Source organism: Rhea americana, unplaced genomic scaffold (genome assembly GCF_003343005.1).
Source record: "Rhea americana isolate MKP2758 unplaced genomic scaffold, rheAme1 scaffold_272, whole genome shotgun sequence".
Taxonomy (NCBI): Eukaryota; Metazoa; Chordata; class Aves; order Rheiformes; family Rheidae; genus Rhea; species Rhea americana.
Window position 1 is genome coordinate 318,869 of NW_028186393.1, and position 20,566 is coordinate 339,434.

At 36.3% G+C, this 20,566-nt stretch overlaps 1 protein-coding gene across 2 annotated transcripts in view; it reads left to right on the forward strand.

Moving 5' to 3' along the window:
- The window catches only part of COL11A1 (collagen type XI alpha 1 chain), a 161,869-nt gene extending 144,508 nt beyond the window's left edge, over positions 1-17,361 (forward strand). For both annotated transcript variants that reach the window (XM_085308266.1, XM_085308265.1), the window contains 13 exons: positions 539-592; positions 1,116-1,223; positions 1,314-1,367; positions 7,781-7,834; positions 8,443-8,550; positions 9,151-9,204; positions 9,294-9,329; positions 9,447-9,500; positions 10,297-10,546; positions 12,767-12,879; positions 13,704-13,772; positions 14,462-14,695; positions 15,630-17,361. In XM_085308266.1, the coding sequence (XP_085164392.1) occupies positions 539-592; positions 1,116-1,223; positions 1,314-1,367; positions 7,781-7,834; positions 8,443-8,550; positions 9,151-9,204; positions 9,294-9,329; positions 9,447-9,500; positions 10,297-10,546; positions 12,767-12,879; positions 13,704-13,772; positions 14,462-14,695; positions 15,630-15,776 (1,335 nt within the window). In that variant the 3' untranslated portion in view covers positions 15,777-17,361. The remainder of the gene's footprint in view (positions 1-538; positions 593-1,115; positions 1,224-1,313; positions 1,368-7,780; positions 7,835-8,442; positions 8,551-9,150; positions 9,205-9,293; positions 9,330-9,446; positions 9,501-10,296; positions 10,547-12,766; positions 12,880-13,703; positions 13,773-14,461; positions 14,696-15,629) is intronic.
- The last annotated feature ends 3,205 nt before the right edge of the window (positions 17,362-20,566 follow it).

The following is a 20,566-nucleotide window of genomic DNA, read 5'->3' on the forward strand; positions in this document are numbered from 1 at the left end:
GCAGGAAACTGGCTACCGGGGCTAGATGCAGTTCTTTATAACCTTTCATTCTTTATAACCTTTAGTCATAGGATTTTTTTTCCCCCTTTCATACTTACTAGATATCAGGAAGGCATATATCAACCTTTGGCTGTCCAAATGCAATTGAAAGGCTTATTAAGCCCATCCATGACTTAGAGAATAAAGACATATATTCCATTCTGTGCATTCTATAATGGCAGACCCTTTGGAATCAGTGGATAAACTTGAGTGAACAGAAACAGACCGATGCAAGGAAGTTTAAAACTGGATGTTACATGTTGCATATTTTTTTTTAGATATTCTAAAAGCCCAGAAATTTTATAAAGGGAAAAAGAGTTGATATGACGGAATGGGATTTTTATCCTCTTAATAAACTGTCAAGAAATAAATGTAGTTTTCTTTTGTTAGCATTTGCTACTTACTAATACAATGGAAATTTTAAGAGCTTTCAGATTATTTTCATTTTTGTAATATTTTAGTAAACTGAGATTATGAACTGGCTCTCCATCTTTTACAGGGACCTCCTGGAGCCACTGGTGCTGAAGGCAGACAAGGTGAAAAAGGTGCAAAGGTAATTCATTCAGGAACTTCTTCTAGGAGCATAGAAATATAAACTATATACAAATAAATAAATTGTTTATCATGCACTGAGAGTGTGAAACGCATCAAAGTAATCATAGATGAACTGTAAAATTGAAATTAATAGCCAGAATTAGTACAGAAGTCATGAAATTCATTTTCTCCTGTAAAGAGGAAGTCTCTTTCAGTAAGTCTAATTCATTTCTGTGGACAAGGGAGGAAGCAGTACAAAAAGATCTTAACTCAGAGGTGTTTATGGCAGTACATGATAGAGTAGAGGGCGGCCTCTCACCATCGCAGACACAACTTATCTCATCATTGCCAAAAAGCAGAGTTAGCATGGTTTGCTGGCACCACATAATTTCAGTCAGAAAAACATGCTGTAGAGAACCCTGTTTTGGCCTACCTTTTGAAAAAAGGAATGAGGAAACTCTTTGCTCTCTGTGGCTTGTATATTCCTGCAGTGCCCAGMTGAATCAGCTCCCTTGTCTCTGACTGGCTTACATTCTTTCTAGGGTGAACCCGGTGCAGAAGGTGCTCCTGGGAAAACAGGTCCAGTTGGTCCTCAGGGACCTGCAGGAAAACCTGGCCCAGAGGGTCTCCGAGGCATTCCTGGCCCTGTGGTGAGTAAACTGAGTAAATAATAAAAATGTAAATGATGTATTTCTTGTATGTCCTCTAGCAAAGTAAACGTAATTGTATGTTTTCTCTAGGGAGAACAAGGTCTACCTGGAGCACCAGGTCAGGATGGCCCTCCTGGACCTCTGGTGAGTACCCTTCTTTCCAGTGCCAAAGGACAAAAAAACACTCTTTAAAATATACCTTTAGCATCTCTGTGGATGATATAGGAAAACAAATGTACAAGTCAGTTCTTAGCATAAAGTCATTATTCTTCTGTGCTGTTAGAATCTGATATTCAGGACTTCCTTCATTCCACTGCTTTACTTCTGCTGGCAGCTGTGCTGAACACTGCTGGCTTATGGCAGGTAAAAAGTGGAATTAAGGCACAGAAAACCAAGTCTTTGAAATCCCCTGAGGAGAATTAAAAATAAAATGAATGAAGTTTACTATCAAAAAATCTACTTCTGTCCCCACATCAGCAAAGCTTAATATATTAAATCATTTTGTTTCCATAGCAGTGGTGAAATTTGTGTATCCATTGATATTAATGACTGCCATGTAGGAGAACATTATTCCAAGGGTAAAAGTTTAGACTGTATCTATTACTTAGAGAAAAACTTAGAGAAAAAAATCAGATCAGAAGCAGGCCCAGAAATTAAGTTAAGAAGAAAGCATGCTAGCTTTGTAAAAATGAAGGGCAGCATCATATCTGTTGTTCATCATATCAGTCCCATGAAGTACAATCTGTGCTCAAAATGTTTAAAAGGGCCCAAAGGAATCAAGCTTCCAGTTCCTAGGGCATCACCAAGAGCTGGATACCACCAAAGTCACAGCCYAAAAGTCAAAGTTCTGTGGGACTTTTAGAATCTTAGTCCTAACTGATGTCTAAAAAAGACAACAGGCCATAATGTCAGTTACTAATCTTCCTTTGTTTACAACCAGGCTGGCTGTACAGCACTGTATGTGTCATTGTCCATTCTCTTTTTCTTTTTGCTCTCAAGCTATTATATTAATGTTCTTTACATTAACATCCTTCTATAGTATAGCAAAAGTCACTGGCTGCTGTGACTGTGAGACTAGTAAAATACTTGTTACTGCTAATACATAATCGTTAGAGATCCAGCAGAAAGATACCAAGTAAAATAATTACCATCTCCATTAACTGCTGCTATATGAAAAAAAATTAATGCAAGTCCGATTTTAAGTGTGTTGTTAGAGAAAATCTACGCACAGTTGCCATCTGCAATCATCTTTTATAAGAAATTGATCTGCCACTTCAGGTAGAATTGAGTTTATACAATTTTTATAAAATTAGTTGAGAGCAAACTGTTTGTCCTCAAAAATGCACTGATATTCTAGTAGTGATCTGGTTATACTGTAAGGCAAGTTATTAGTAGCTTTGTAAATTAACTTTATACACTAGCCTAATTGCTGTAAAATTGGGAAAATGTGTGCTTGTTAGGTTGCTGCCTTGAACATTATATGACTAACTAACCAAATAAATTTTGCTATGCATTAATAACATGATCAAAGCAAGGGAAGCTCCGAGATGACATAACGTATTAGCAAATGGTATCATTGCTTCTATTTACACTTGCTATTTTAGCGCATTTTTCTAACAAGCAGAAAAATAAAACATTGTGAGCACTAACTATATAATACTGGTGTTCTTTACTCAGCATGATATGCAGAAGTTTAAATCTAAACTATACAGCCAGCAGGGTAATTTCTCACTTCTCAGGCAAAGATGATCCAGTTTAGTGAAGGAGATCTCATCCCTTGCTCTCCAAACTCAGTAGAATTCACCTCTATTATGACAGCTGAGTGGCACAATAAAAATGAAATAAAAATCTTTGAAATAAAAATCTTTGAAACAAAATATACTGTTACAGTTTGATGGAAAAAAAATAAAACAAGTGTTACACTCTCAAGGTATCTTAAAATTTGCAAGCAATGCTATCCCATGCTAAGAAAAACTACTTGTTATTATTTTGTCTGGAAGATTAACTATGCCCACATGAACAATCAGGGCAATAACTAGGGCAATAAGGAGCTATCCTGTACCTCAGAAATTATGTGATTCTTAATGTGGAAAAGGCAGGTTGTGAGTGTCAAGTGTGAAAGGAATCCTCTCTTCCCTTTCCTCTATAGACTTAGAGGATACAGTAAGGTCCTTAGGTAGCCTTAATGCTCAAGTGGTTTTTGCACAGCTATGCACCTGAATCCCAAAACCGCTCCAAAGAGGATTGTTACCTTTCCAGTAAGAAGCCAGAGTCTGAACATCAGCTATACAATTTTCAGATTAGGTTTTTCCAGTACATAAAAATGAAAATGGAGAAAATGGGGAAATTTTATACCCCACACACTGGAAATATTTTTCCAGTGAACTGTGATCTGGCACACAGGTTTATCTAACATCTGCTGATGTGTATATAAAGGTGGTATTACAGTATTATCTAAACATAATCTCATAGTTCTCTGGCCTTTAGGTARTAATAATGAGCAGATAATGTGCTGAGGAAACATTATACTGTAGTTCTTAGTTGCCCTTCATTTTACCATTCTAATTTTGGCTAAAGTTTTGTAGGCAACAAGTTGTTTATAAAGCAGAGGTTGGGAAACAATGAATGAGAAAAGTGCAAGGAATAGGAATATAGTTAAGCCTATCATAAAAAGCTCTTCTCTCCAAAGAGTTTATGATTTCAGTAAATAAGGCAAAAGGTGGCACTAACACCACAATAGCTTAAGCAATGTGCCCAGATTTACTGATAAAATGCCTGGTGGGCAAATCAGACCTGCAACCTGATCTCCTGGGTTACAATACTGAGATGATGTCTAAAAGCCAATCAGCAATTATTCAGAAATAATAATCATCCCTTTTCCACATATCAATTACTAGAAGCTTCCAAATATATTATCAAAGATCCCTTCCAAAATTTGAGAACTTAAATATTTAAATCAAACCTAAAGGTGAGTGTGTTAATGAACTATATTCTCCCAAGCACAAAGGCTGCCTGTTGACTAGTCAGCTCAACTGGAACATTTTTAGATGCATTACAGCAACTTAAAACTTTATTTTTGATTTTAAGTCAGCAAAGTTTATATGTAAAAGTGGCTGAGGCTAGGCTTCCTTCCTTCCCTTTCCTCCCTCCCCTGTAGACTGCTAGCAGGAGAAGAATGTGAAAGCAGATTTGCAGTGGAGCATAACACACTGCAGGTGAAAATGCTTGATTCTGTATTCCTGAAGCTTCTGTATTCCAGTAAAATTTTCACTTTTTATTCATGAATTATGTATTTGCCTAGGTTTTTGCATCTAATGATATCCCAAAGTAGAGATGGAAAGGATGTGCACTGAATAATATTTTGTGCATGAAGTGTTACGGCACTTTTGAATCTGTGCCAGGTTGAAAAGGTCACTTATTACTGCTATCCGTATCGTAACTTCACAGATGTCCACTGCCAGCAGGAGACTAGTAGTGATGAGATACTGATTTAGTCTAGCAGCTCTACTCCTAATGCATGCATATTCAGTGTGAGATTAATGGCCTCTGAGAGCTGAATGCCTTTTCTGTGCTTGCATATGTACTGATAGTCTGAATTTTTCACCTCATTCAGAAAACTGACATTGCCATTTTTATGAACCTCAAAAAGTTCTTAAATCCCCCTCAAATTCTTCCAAAATTATATATCAGGATTAAAATTAATAAGAAAAAAAAAGCTGCAGAAAAAAAAGCCTATATTTTTAAAAGTTTTGTGTAAGTTCTTTTTTTCCTGTGCCATCTCTCTGGCTATACTTTTGACTATTGGAAGAATAGTGTCTTTAATGGATTGACGTTTTGACCCCAATAAAGTTAATAAAAGCACTGTCAAGGAAAAGAAGTTTGTTTCAAGTTCTTCCATTTTGTAGAAGAACAAGATTATTCAGTGGTTGTTGAAAACTGGTGTTTGCATGGGATTTGCAGAAAGTGAGACTTAGCAGCTTTAACGTTCTTACCCCTTGCAGTGGTTTCCCACATAGCAGGATTGCAATAGCGTTTCCCATAGACTTTCTAAGCATCAATTTGCACTGGGACCTCCTGAAAAGTGTTTTGGTTTGTCTCCCTGTCCTCACCCCAAAAGTGTGTGAGGGCTTGTGGAATGGTTCTTTTGACTCTACRCTGGCTGTTCCCAGCTGCCTCTCCTACCTTGGCATATTTTTGTTTACCACTTTCTTCAGCTGCAGAAGTCTAGCTGCACGGAGCATCATCCAGCAGCCTAGGCACAAGGCCATCTTGGCCTTTGGCAGCCAGTGTTTTACATAATTTGCATCTTCAGGGTCCAGGCCTGGAATGCCAGAAGAGCATAAGGCAGTTTCTATTTCATTTGGTCACATCCAACCATCCTTTGCCCTGTCAGGCTCGATTCAATAGTTAGGACCAAAGTACTTTATCCACTGTGCAGCCTTCAAACTAATGAACAGTCAGGTTTGGCCTATCTCAACTGACTCATGAAAATTACAGAGTGTATCTGTTATGCAGAGCAGAAGACAGGATGCTAGGAGTTTTTCAGACACTGTGAAAGGTCATTTTAAGACGATCTATCTTGTTATCTTAGGAGGGTATCCAGACAGCACTAATTCAAATAATAATAAATTCACCTACTAATAAGACTGTGGACACTAAAACCTCTTTTAGTGTATGTCATCAGTGCTATGGGCTGTGTTTAAGTACCTCCCTTCTAGGTATTTTCCAAACTTCCAGGGGTTTAACTTGTTTTTTTAAAACAGGGGTAATAGTTGAAACAAAGCAAGGCAAGGCATAGCTTTTTCTTACAAGCACTCCACCATAGAGAGAGGTTTCAGAATATGGATTTATATTAGATTTTGCAGTGTCATGGAAGAGAGCATAAAATATGGTCCTAGATTGGACTGCTATTAGAGATAGGAAAATATTAAGGCCCTTTAAGCAAGTCAAGGCTAAGACTTCAGAAGTACCGATTACAACTCTGAACATCATATTCCGAAAGATGAATTCAAACTACATGTCAGTCAGAAATTCTATGCTTTGAAAGCCTACTAAAATACAGTGTTCTGTGAACATTTTGCTCACTTTTATCCTCATAGGACACTCCTGCAAGTGCACTCCATAGAGCTCTATCTACTTGAATGATTGGGGAAATACCTGAACCTTGCTTTGGCATCTTTGTGGAAGAGTTTACAGTCTATAAAATACTACCAGTGGTTAGTTTAAGAGTGTTGCTAATTTAATTGCACAGTTACTTCTCATTGACACTTAAAGCCCCTGACCTTGTAAATCTGAGGTAAAAAAAAACATTGATGTCTACTGCATTACGAACATGCATAATGACTATTCACAGAACTAAATGCCACAGAGCAGGTCCTATATTTTCCCAAGGTTTCCTGCAGATTGTGAATTACAGCTGAATAACATTGCACTTTACATTTTTATTCTGCTTTTCTTGTTTGCCATTAATCAGCCTGTCAAGAGCTGACAGAAGCAGCATTGGCATTCTTTAGGGACCAACTGTAGAAAAATTTAGAATAAAGAGTATATCTTACCCTATTTTATAAAGCAGCTGCACAAAAATGGCTTGTCATTAGAAATTACAAATTGTAAACTATGATATAATGTAGATCATCTAAATGCCTAAGAAAAGTATCTGTTTAACAACATCTCTCCAAGGTAGAAGTATCATCCCTATTTAGCAGCTGAGGAGTGAAGATCCAGAGATTTAAAAAAAAAAAAAAAAAAAGTTAGTTCCTAAAAGAATTTAGGATTTCCCAGACATATGTTGCATAACCTAAGTAGTTTGTCTAGTATCTGATCTCATTTTCAAAAGTGATGCAGGCTCATAGGCTTGTATATGTAAGTGGACCTAACACACCTCAATCATATTAGGTAACCTTGCAGATTTGAGTGGAAAAGACCTGAGTATTTTAGAAAACTTGGATTTAAATGCATTAGTAATCATCACAGAGGAATTTCATGTGGCAAGTCAGGGAAACCATAATTTAAAAACCAAGTTTATTGAGCTTTAGTAAACTGGAAGAAACAAATAAAGAGAGTGTTTTCCATCATTTAATGAAAGAATGGGCTGAAATAAGCAATTTAAGAATATTCATGCTACTGTCTTTTAAGTGGATAGGTACAATAATTACAGTGAAAGTAATAATTGAAAGTGTGCAATGTAACCACAAGCAAAGTTAAGCAAATCAACAAAAACTAATTCATTTGTTTATATATCATATGCTTCACTGTATACTTTCAGTGCTATTTAAGAATTTTAATTGACCTTTCTTCATAGATTTCTAATCATAAAGCCTAAGCTAAATCATAGTTTTCTAACTATAAAATAATTGAAATGCTACAGCAGCAGTATTATGCCTTTCTAAACACACATGTCAGTTATCTTAGGCCCTATCTCACATGCCATCAGTCAGAACTATCAAGCATTGAGTGATTCTGTACTTTAACTTATACTGCCTTTAATATTTCAGGAAAACAGCATTTGTGCAATATGTTAAAACTTATTTTAACATTGTTTCTYTTTATTTATTTAGGGTCCACCTGGCTTGCCTGGCTTGAAAGGAGATCCAGGTTCCAAAGGAGAGAAGGTATGTGTGAATATCTGCTTTTTGATTTGTTGTTTGTGCCTCTGTAAGTTTGACTCAGTCCAAAAGTCTGTATAAAATCATCAGTAAGAAACACTGTGGTTTCTAATGGACTGTGGTTTCTAATTGGAGACTAATGGAGTCTCCAAAATGTATTGATTGTTTGTGTATCAGAGAAGAACTGTAAAGAAAAAGGGTATGAAGATGATTATATCTTGTGAATTAGTTTTTATTTATATGCTTGGATCAGCTGTTTGAACAGCTATAATTGTGGAAACAAATGTGCAACACTGTAATATAGTATCTCATTTTGAAAGCTGGTATGAAATCTGTGCCCACGTGTATTGGTACTTCTCTATCAGTTTCTATAAAAACTGACTGTGTTGCACTTAGATCTCTTTCACTGAATAAGCAGTCACTGCTTGCAAGTAATCTCTGAGTCCAAAAACTACGTAACAACAATCGAATATCCTTTCAGAATAATCTGTTTTCAGGTTAATTGATGGACTAGCAATAGCAATAACTTTTGAAAGCCCTAATTTGTGTGTTTGCATAGCACATCTACTTTATTTATATTGAGCTTTAAGTATATTTTCTTCTATGTTGTTTAGGGACATCCTGGTTTGATTGGGCTGATTGGACCTCCAGGAGAACAGGGTGAAAAGGGTGATAGGGGTCTTCCTGGCCCACAGGGATCTCCTGGAGCTAAGGGTGATGCAGTGAGTAAAACATACTTTGTTCATAATTCAAGTTCTGTACAGGTGGAGAGTGTGTATTCCAGTCTTTCTTGTGAGAGACATACAAAGTTACCATAAATAATAACAGCCAGTCTCCTGCTTGAGGTCAATACTTGCCTAGGCTTTGTACAAACACAGTTGAAGTTAAACAGCTTAAAACTAGGTTACAGAGTGCTTCAGAAGATGAAGGAAAGCATATACATGGAAGTCAGGGACAAGGTAAAATTAATAGCACCAACCTCTTCACATGTATTAGCTGTAGTAACCCAGGTAGCTTCTTTTCTCGTACTTACTAAGTCACGTCTTTAGACTGTGTAAAAATTGAGGCTTCTGAACAGATCTGATGGGGCACATGGTCATGCCTACAGATGCTGGAGAGTGAGAACAACTACATGCAACTCGAACTGTCAGATAATATTTTAAATTTAAAGACTATTTACAGCCTTCCCCACTGAAGGGCTTAAGTCAAAACGTATCAGAGCTGGACACTTAGTAGGACTATCTTTTCATTAAATATACATTTATTCAATCCTAGCGATGCAGTATGCAGAATACTTTAGTTCTGTGCTTATTCTTTCATAGGGAATTTCTGGTCCTGCTGGTCCACTCGGACCCCCTGGTCCTCCTGGTTTACCTGTAAGTAATTTCATCTCATCATCCTGTTCAAAACACACTAATCTTRTGTGCAGAATACACCAACTATATGTATATGTTCCTGCCCTTAGGGTCCCCAAGGTCCAAAAGGTTCCAAAGGATCCAGTGTGAGTAATTCTCCTTCAAATTTTTATTTTACTCTACTTTTGTGCATGTTATCTTTGAACATTGTGTTATGTACATTTTACATGGTAAACCCAGCATTTCTTTCATTGCTTTTATAGGGCCCTGCTGGTCAAAAGGGTGACAGTGGTTTACCTGGTCCACCTGGTCCTCCAGTAAGTAATAACTCTTAACTTGATAAAGCATGAACACACTACTGAACAGAATAATCTTGTTTTCACAGGGGCAGCAAACAGCATTTGTGAACTTGCACATAAGGAAAAAAATTGTATTGTTCRACATTTCATTTGTCAGAAAATTTGTATCCACCAGACATAGAAATACATTGGCTGCTCTGAAAAATCCATTAGAAAAAAAAAATACAAAATAAAAACTTGCAATAATGATTTAATGTGTCACATTGTAGCACTGCAAATGGAAAGATTTTGATTTCTGACTGTGAATACTCTTCTGTTTCTACTATTTATTTTTCATATTATTACAATCTAAAATGAAAACAATCAAAATCTGAATGAAGTGTTTCAATTTCTTGAAATGAAATATTAATTTATAGACTCCAAATGGAATTTTAAAGTTTTATATAGGAAACATCCACAGTTTTCATTTGTTAAAGGCTAGCCCTCTGCTTCAGAGAACAGCCAGGAATAAAAAGGCAATTGCAATTCAGTACTGTACACTCAGGTGAGGGCAGCACACTCTTCCTCAAATGGCAATATAGTGGGAAGAGCTTAAAGCAGAGCATTAGTTCGGCCTCCTACAATCTGTTCTTCTGCAACTAAATCACAGCAAGTCTGCATAAATTAGAAGAAAATAAGTGAAATAAAGAAATARAGAGTTTGAAGAAAGTATATTCAAAGTACTTCCAAGCCAGCTTCTGTGTTCTTCCTCTGTGCAATTATGCAGCTGGAAAACAAACAGAAAAGTTAACTAGATATGCCATTTTCCATTCAGGGTCCTCCAGGTGAGGTAATCCAGCCACTGCCAATCCAGTCACCCAAAAAGACAAGAAGATCTCCTGATTACATGTTATCTGATGTTGGTGATAATATTCTGGATTATTCTGATGGCATGGAGGAGATCTTTGGTTCACTGAATTCACTGAAGCAAGACATTGAGCATATGAAGTATCCAATGGGCACGCAGAACAACCCAGCCCGAACTTGCAAAGATCTGCAACTCTGCCACCCAGACTTCCCAGACGGTATGTTAATATTGCCTGACAAAGGCAAACAAGGCTGAAATGATCTGCTAAGACAGATCAGCACAGTCAACAATTATTGGTAGATGTTTAATACAGTTGCTCAATAAATACAGTCTTATTAAATCTAGTCTGCAGGTATAAAAATGTGCTATTTATAAAATGTGAGTATAGGGATTCCCTGTTGATAAATGCTAAAATTTTTTAAATAAGTAACCCGCTATGGGTTTAGATGTAAAACTTTCAAAGCTGCTAAGAAAAAAACATTAATTGTTTAGAAATATGAGCCTTGCATTTCCAGAACTATCCGAACAGGAAAGGATGAAAGATTTATGCCATTTAGATCAAAGGAAGTATAATAACCACAAATGTCAACATGCTGAGATAGCTTATAGCTATTTTAAATCTAAAAAAATCGATATTTTAGTATTTGTATATTCTAGATTAGTATAAAAAATAGCATTGGTATTACATAAGGCTTACTACTGAAAAAAATTACTATTATTTTACATTTAGAAACCATAATTTGGTCTAGTGAATGACTACTGTTCTATAAAGTTCAGTAACTAGGCATGCAAGTTGCTCTGATACTGTTTAATGCTAGTACTAGCTTAATAAAATGCAGAGCACTGTGTTCTGAAGAAATATCTTAATTTAATTGTTCTTTGCTGTTTATTTCTTTTTCTGAGTTTACCCCTCTGAAAAGCTTTAATGAAAGCCAACCTTCATGGATTTCTCGTGCTTTCATATTTTTTTCAATTGCAATGAATATTTTCCATAGTTCAAAGCAATATTTTTCTGTTTTTAAATGGCAGGAAAAGTAGATGTTGACAGTTTAATAATACTTTATTGCTTTCACTCAAAATAGATAAAAACAGATGGTTGCCTTGAGGAGCAGTTAAACAGTGTATGTGCTATATGAAAAGTACATATTTTACAATTCAATACCTCTATAATAATGAATGCTTCTTATAGAACATTTGACTTCTTTATTTACCAGTATTTGCTTATTTTGTGGAGCTTTCTCAAATCAAAGTGAACTTAATTTGCTTAAAATAAAACTAAATGCATTAATTCAAGTAGAAAATTCTCAAGGGGAAAGACTTAAAGATAGGAAAGCCTGTTTTCAGTAAATACAGCCTAGATCAATAGAATTTTATAATACCATAAATGCTTTGTCTAATTCAGAAGACAGAACTGGTGGAAGGTTTTATAATGCCTCTTCAAAACTCACACTATTTACTTGAAACTTGACTAGAACAGTAGTGTCAGAAAATCATTTGGTGTCCAGCTCTGAAACTAGGAGGTAAGGACCCACATCACAGAAATTACCATTATAATCAGAGTAGTGGATTCCAAAATGCATTGATTTTAATGGACCTTGGATTGACTGCATCTCTYTTTCATCCCAAGCCTTAATTCACCCTAGCACTTTAGAGCCTGAATTCTCAAACATGTCAATCCCATCTCTGGCATGACTGGTGAAAATATGGGAAGCATATTCAAGTTAAACTGTCTTTCCCASTGTGTCTCCTAACCAAGAATTACTTAAGGTTTTTTTATAACCTAAAAAATCCTGGAGTTTGTCCAATGTTGCAGCTTCACAACCCAGTAGTAAAAAAAAACATCTGTGCTTGAGGTATGTGTCTCAAGGGAAGCTTTGGGGCTTGTGACAGCTATCTCGCCATCACACTGTGCCACAGTCTTTCCATGTAGTTAGATATGAAAATGGCCCCAGCCTCTCTGCACTAGGCCATGGCTTGCTTCTGCCTAAGGCTGTCTGTCTCTGCTCTGTTTCTGAATGCTACCACAGTTATCCTTTTAACTAAAATATCAAATTGGCTGAATTGTTGAGACCTCCAATGTATGTTTCACACAAAATATCTTTTCTCCTCTAAGCTGCAGTCTCTGCAGCGTAGTTCAACCGTTGTGATGCTACACTGCAGTTCCTTCAAAACCTTAGCAATATTCTGCAGCATAGTCATGGTTTGAAATAAAATCAGACAAAAATAAACATGAATTAAAAATAGAGTTAGATCCAGGTCTTATCTTTCATAAACAACAACAAAAAAAAACCACAAGGCAGAAAAAAATGTTTTTTTTCCTAGTCATTAAGATAATTCTCTTCTTCAAACTTCAGAGAATCAATAGGTAGCAGTAAAACATGGATCTTACAAATACTGTTTCCATTATATAAGGCAAATCTGTTTTCATTTATTTTAGGTGAATATTGGATTGATCCTAACCAGGGCTGTTCTGGAGATTCTTTCAAAGTGTACTGCAATTTCACAGCAGGTGGGGAAACTTGCATCTACCCAGATAAGAAATCTGAAGGAGTAAGTACCAGTCTATGTATTCCATTGGCTGTTGACTATGCTGTTGCAATGTTGAACTAAACAGGATAATTAAACTGTCACATTTTCATCTATCTGTGTCTCTTGCAAGCTAATTATTACATTTAAATTTGCATAAATCTGAATGAAGCAGTATAATGGTACACGGAGTCAACAAATAGGATTTTTACTCTTTTGCTTAGATCAGGTTTTAACGCACCTGCTTGCTAACCTTTCACTGCATTCCAGGATGCAACACAGCTGTGCATCCAGGTTTTAGAATGCAAAGTCTGGCAACTGATACCAAACAGCTAAATTCTTAAAATGTTTTTCTTGTGGGTTGACTTATACCTGTKCATTTATACCTATGCAAAGTAGACATAAAATTTTACATATCAACTGTGTCCTCACGCATTTCTATAAATTACTTCTAAGGAGCATATGGTGCAGAGGAAGACTTTCTAAAAGCTTGTCTAAACAAGAGATCTATCAGTGTCAACACTAATGAAAAGTCTAAATTAGACACTCTTCAGAGGAAGAATTTATATCAGCAATTTACCTGAACCTTAAGAGATGACAACAGCATTTCCCTTAAATAGAACTATTTGTCTTTATATACTATCATCTCTGATTACATTTGAAGTCACTAATCTGAAGGCATTCTTTCCAAGAAAAACATCCTATTTTAAAGCTTTAAAGAGGCTGAAATCTCAGAAAGAAGAATTATTGTTTACTATCTGATGTGAAATTTAATCCCAGGTAATTTAAAACTTTCATCACTGTTACATGCTTTAAATATTTACAGACTCTGGTGTTTTACTACACAGGTTAGAATTTCCTCATGGCCAAAGGAGAATCCAGGATCTTGGTTTAGTGAATTTAAGAGAGGCAAACTGGTAAGCATAAGATGCAGTAATTCACAAATCAAGTTCATGTTATCAGTGATCAACAGATCCCAAGGAATTTTAATCAGATGATTAAAAAAAAAAAAAAAAGACTCTTCTGCCCCACCCAACCCTTTTGCCTAAATATGAGAGCAGCTACATAGCCTTTTGCCCACTGCACAGCAGGAGTCTGCTCTATATTGTCACATTATACTGCAAATGCACAACGGTGCCTATGGTCATCCGCACAACTGATGGGTAGGATCTGGCTTCTGGCTGACCAGAACCACRGTCAAACATTAGTAAAGCAGCTGCAGTGCAGATCCTTTGCCCCAATCTGGGTAACTGGAGATACACTGAGTATGCAAAAATGAGACTGCCAGCTGGCCTAACATTATAATTAACCAAAACCAAATTCTCAAAGATTTTGCTGTTTTACACTATATGGATGAAATTCTAATTCTTCCATTAGAATGAAGCTAAAATATATAGTTCTTCATCATATATATATTGCTACAACATGAAAATCTGTTTACTGAGTCAAAGCTTTACTAAATTTTAAAATCCAATAAAGTGGTATGTGTTGATGGATTTTTATATTAAGGCCTATTATGTGATTCTTTGGTCAACAGTAATTTTCTAGTTTTGCATTTTAGCAAAGAAAACAGCTATATGTTCATGTGACTTCTTATATTTTCCAGCTTTCTTATTTGGATGTTGAAGGCAATTCCATTAATATGGTCCAAATGACATTCCTGAAACTACTGAGTGCCTCTGCCAGACAAAATTTCACTTACAACTGTCATCAGTCAGTAGCTTGGCATGATGCATCATCTGACAACTATGACAAAGCACTGAGGTTCTTAGGATCAAATGATGAAGAGATGTCTTATGACAACAATCCTTACATCAAAGCTCTTCACGATGGCTGTGCAGTAAGTAGAAGTTCAGAATATCCTTTAGTAGACTAAAGTACCAATCAAACCAGTTCATTCTTTTCCCAGCTTTCTTCTAAGAAAAGCTTTTAAAGACTTCATTTTCAATACACTGCCTTTTTAGTAGATTTTAACTAGATTAGGTGGTCTCTTACTTAATTTTCCTATATGTACCTAAAATATTTACCATAAGCCAAGTAACAGAAATGGAACTGACCTAGCATGGAGACAGGCAGTCAGCACCAGTGTGCTGCAACTAGACTTTTTCCCAGCATGCACAGAGTATAAGGGAAGAATAGAAGCAAACAAGCATCAGCAGAAAAGGCAAGTCTTACGCAGGATATATTTCTACTCAAGGCATGCACAGACAGATTATTTAGTGAATGCAGTAAAAACATTTATTAAGTAAGGCACATATATATGCCAAATGTGCTGAATTAATTGAATAGTTTGATACGTGTATTTCCTTTTCTCAATTTTGGTAACCAAAGCCAGCTGAAGTCCATGGATTGTACCCATCATACTTCTCTTTCAGCCCTGCTAAAGTCACAGCTCACACATGTAACAGCTCTCTAACTGCCTTTCCAAGAGTGTCTTTGCAGGCATAGCAAATGTTACCTCTCTTCAGAGGCAGTATGGTCTGCACTAAACAAAAGTATCAAAGCAACAAGTGACACCTGTCATTGCCATTAGTCACTGGGTTTTCTGATATGTCAGCATTTTGAAGGCAGTTCCTGAGAAATCAGTGACAGAGACCTGAAAGTGTTAGGATACAGAGAGCCAGCTCTGAGACAAAGAGCCAGCAGGGCTAGAGGCAGAGTCTTCTCACCTCAATAATGGGATTCTAATACATGCCTGCTTCATGTCAGTCCTTCTGTATGTCCTGTCACATGTGTGATTTGATGTGTGATTTGTTTTGCTTCTTTTTTAACAGTCAAGAAAGGGCTATGCAAAGACGGTGATTGAAATCAACACACCTAAAATAGACCAAGTGCCTATCGTTGATGTGATGATCAATGACTTTGGTGATCAGAACCAGAAGTTTGGATTTGAGGTCGGTCCTGTCTGTTTCCTTGGTTAAGCTTAGGACAAAGATCAGATCAACAAAACGTTGCACATTGGTGCTACCAACCCACTTCATGCCACATGCAAGTTTTGAATAAGAATGGCATAGAAAATACATCTTGCTGTGTATGTATGTCTTATCTAGAAAGTAATTGTTGCCCTTGTAGGGCCAGAATCACATGACTTAAACGTATTTGGCAGATGCTGTGGCAGAGACAGACAACATAGGGCTCACTTTATGAACATCCCCCCCTTGGATTCCTTTGGTGCTGTAAAATAATGAACGACATGGTGCTCTTTCCATTACAACAAAGAGGTGTTAAGAAAGTGTGTTTAATAACTGTAATTATTCTATGTACAGTACTATACTGTTATTTCTCTGTCCATTTCCAAAACTTGCATGTGTCTGAATTGCATCTGGCTCTTACAATTACAAAACTACATTGTCAATACTGTGTATGTATTCTGAAAAAATAAAGCTGTAATTGCCAGTGAATCCAATTACACTTTCTGATTAATAATAAAATCCCTTTGTATATATTGATGTTGAAGAGCTTTGTTATTTGAAGCCACCAACAAAACTTCAGGTGGCAAAACTGGAAGACCTTGAGCAGCACACTCAAAACAATCCTTTTCTACTGATATGACTCAGTGATGATGAATTTCAAGAATGAAAGCACCCCCAGAGGTGCTGTGTTCCATGGTGCTATACCTCAGACTTTTTATTTTCTTCTCAGATTCCAGGATTTCTTAAGATACCTGTATATACCTAAAATAAGCAAGTTTATATTTTTGGGGTGGTGAAAATATGCAAAAAGAAAAAACACAATTTTTGTGTAAGAGATCTGTTAAAATCTATGTGAATTAAATGGTTAGCCATATAGCTTTCCTCTTTTTTTTTGCATCTTATCTGAATTTGTTTCTATTGTGCTTCTTTGATCTGCATAAAAACTAAAACTGGATTCTAAACAATTATTTATGGATTTTTGCAGTGTTTACTTAGATTTAATGTGGGCAAYGATGGATACTTGTTTCCTGAACAGGATACTAAAAGGTCCACAGAATGAGCCTATACAATATTCGCCCATCCCATTAATATGAATTTTTTTTCCTGTTATTTCAACTGAAGGCCAGGGATGCAATATGTCTAGGTCATGTGATTCTACCTAGTTGCTAAGCAACATGAGGGGACTGCTTCTTACAGAGCTGTTTTTGACCCAAAGTGTTAAAATTTGCTATTCAAATCTCACAAAATATTGGTTTGGCCTTCCCTCTGAACATTTCATTCAGGTAGCTGGAAGTAGAAATTACATGTTAATTTTACAACAGAAATCCTTTTGTAATTATTTTTCATAATATATGTAAGATTTGAAAATAAATGTTTGTTTCTATGTCTTATAAATTGTTAAATTAAATAGTACTAGCTTCTGCTGGCGCATTTCCAGCTGGTATTTTCTCATGCACAACTATACATGTAAAAGTGAGATTTCAAAATTCAACTTCTTGCTGTTCATAATTTCTTTTATTTTTGAACCAAAGTTTGTAACTGTCACCTCAAAGAGGAAAATACAAATTTTATTAATAAAATCAAGTCTTGTCTACCTGGATTGGTCATTCTGATTTTTTGAAGTCCAAAACCCAGTCAGTAGTGTAACATCATTCTGCTTCCAGACCATCCCAACTCAAAAAAAAAAAAAAAAAAAAAAAAAAAAAAAAAAAAAAAAAAACACTTATTACATCTTCTGGCAAGCACTGGGCAACAGCACTGGGTTGGGAAGTGTTAATGGCAAAAGTGATGATCCTGTCATTAACAACAGGGGCTGGCCTATATAATTTCTTTTTTAGTTTGTACAGATGTGTAGCTGCAGCAGCCCATACAGTGCCATGAAACACAAGGCAAGAACCTGAACTGGTTTATACAGCCACTGTCTTAAAAACTGCAATGTCTGAGAGCTTCATAATCTAGGATCCCATAAGATAGATAAAAATCCTATTTATTAATGGAAAACTGAAGACAAAAATTAAGAGCAAGACCTAAAACTACTGAATACATAAAATTTGCAGAATCTTGTTTTAGATAGTTGAAGCAGAACCAGTGAGGGGTCCAAACTAGAGACAGAAATGTATGTCATCTAGGAGAAGGAAGATTGGATTCAGGGCCCTCGTCTAAAAATTTTGTATTTTTTAATCCACTGTTTTTGAGGATTCCAGGATCAAGTGGCCTAGGTTTAAACTAGGTTCAGCCCTGCACAAAAGACAGAATTTCTGAGCACGTGCAAAAGCAGAAGATCAGGTGCTTTAGGCCAATTTGAGGTAAAAGAAAAAAAATACATGGTTACAGTTCAACTGAGTCAGCTGTAGGTTGCAGCACTCGGGTGTTTCTAAGAGTGCAATGGTGGATGTGAGAAGACAAAACAAATTGGTCCTAGATGTCTTGCCAAGGTTCATGTTCAGAGCTTGAACTTAGTCTTCCACATTGGTCAGGCAAGAAACCTAACCATCAGATGTATTCCTTAAACCTTCTTAATATCTTAGCCAGGTAGCATACTATTTATTCTTTTCATAAAAGCAGCTCACCACTGCTAATTATTCTAACTCCTCTTTATCCAGTCAGTGTTTTCAATGTGCTGTTCTTATTCTCTCAAAATTTTGGATTCAAGTAGAAAAATTGCTGTTACATATTTTTAGCCTCTAAGCACAAATTATGCCCCAAAAGCCTCTTGTATTTGCAGTGGTTAATGAGAAAAAGGCACTCTTCACAACAGAAAGAAATTTCATACCAAAACTTGCACATTAGGCTTTCCATTAAATAAACTTCAGTCTCTATAATTAATAAATGCTGCTAGACATGAAAAATAAACCTAGGATTCATCATATGCTGTTAAAAAAAATGCTAAAACTGTATGGGCTAAATTTATTACTTAGCCAAGTCTATAATAAAACATGGATCAGTGTATGCTACACTACAAATTAAAACTCTATGTAATCACAGAGATTGAAATTGCTACATGATCTCTCAATTTTACATCTGTAAGATGGCAAAACTGAACTTGGATGTTATGTGATCCTGAGGTTTCACGGTACCTTGAAGCAGAATGGGCAGTTTTTCTTTGAAGCTTGTTTCAATACTCTGTCTAAACAGAGAGAAGCTGTAGTGGAGATGCTATTAGGCTTCTTGAGTGCAAACAGGTATTTTGCTGTATTTATTGCATGGAAATGGAGTAAACAACTCCACAGAAATGAATTCAGCAACCTCAAACCAATGGACAATGCTACAGATTGAAGCAATGTAGTGTCAAGGTTAACATGGTCACACGACAGACCTGTACGACAAGCTACAACTACGAAGGTACAAACTGCCTTGTGCATTGGTATAAGGTTTGTTCTCTCTCTCTCTCTCTCTCCCCCCCCCTTTGCAGTATGATCATCTTCAGTCACTTCTATGCAAAATAGAAGCAATATACTAAAAGCTCTGGAAAGGTTCAAATTTCCTTGCCAGGGTGTTTCCCTTCAACATAAGTTAAAGACAAAATTTCAGGCACTTTTAAATACCCAAAGGAACTATGTCCTCACCATTGGCACATCTCTAGAAAACTTCATAAAACGTAAGCAAGGTATTTTTTCATGCCAAGTGGGCATTCATTATTGCTAACGTAACAGCCACCTTGTGATATCAAAACGTACCATCTGCCTCAAAAAATAAGCACATTTATTTGCTTAACYTTATTTGCCTTGGTAATACCTTTGTTAATTATATAATGGAGTCTCATGTGCATATGACTGGTCATAAAAGATGTCATAAAAACAACTGACAATGAGCACACTGATTTTTTTCTGTGAATTAGCAACTTCTGTTGTACACAAGGCACTAAAAATAACTTGAAAATGATAAAGACAGGAAATTGAACATCACGTCCAGTACATTTACATGGGAAGGTGTTTTGTGTTCCTTTTCTAGTTACACAGATTATTAAAGATAAAGAGGCTTGTTGTTGATTCAGCAAAAAGCACTGCCAGAATTACTGCAAAGGTGCAGACTGCTCTGAAGCTTTTTATTCATTTTGTTTTCAGAAAGGACATTGAAGAATACTGTAGTGAAGACAGCTGCAAACATAGACATGCAGTTGGGCTCCTCTAGCTAAAATAGGACTAGCTTTGTTCTCATCTGTGCAAATGTTCTCATGACAGAGGATGGAGCCAAAGCCCATGATGCTACTGGAGATATGGCCATGTTTTATCCCAGTTCTCTCAAGGCCTTTGCAAGATGTTGACTTGGACTCAGCTTCTCAAGGGTGGAGATGTGATCTCCAAAAAGACCACGGCTAACTTCAGTAAGACAGGCAAGAGATTTTAAGAATTCAGCAGCAGGACTGGGATCTAAGCATATTCTCTGCTTCCTGATACAGTCTAAGAAAATTGTTAACATCAAAAACACATTGTAGATAAATCTTGCTGGAGCATAACAAAAACTAACTAGCACAGTGATTAAAATGCACACGGAAGTTAAAATTCAGTTCATCCAATCTGCTGGCATTACATTGTACACTGCTAAAATATAATATATAAAAATAAAAGATGTCCCAGCAATCAACAGCCAGTCAGTGGGTCATATAAAATCCTCAAATAAGAAGTAAATGTATCTGTTTTTTCTTTTCTCTTTTGATGGCTCCATTTATTCATGCCCAGTTGTTTTTCTGTTCAATCCAGAACTTCCTCTCTAGGAAAAACAGTTACGTTGTTAGATTTCCTTTCACCATCCTTTTGTGGTTTGCATTTCAGTGGATAATGCTGACCATTCGTTTGCCT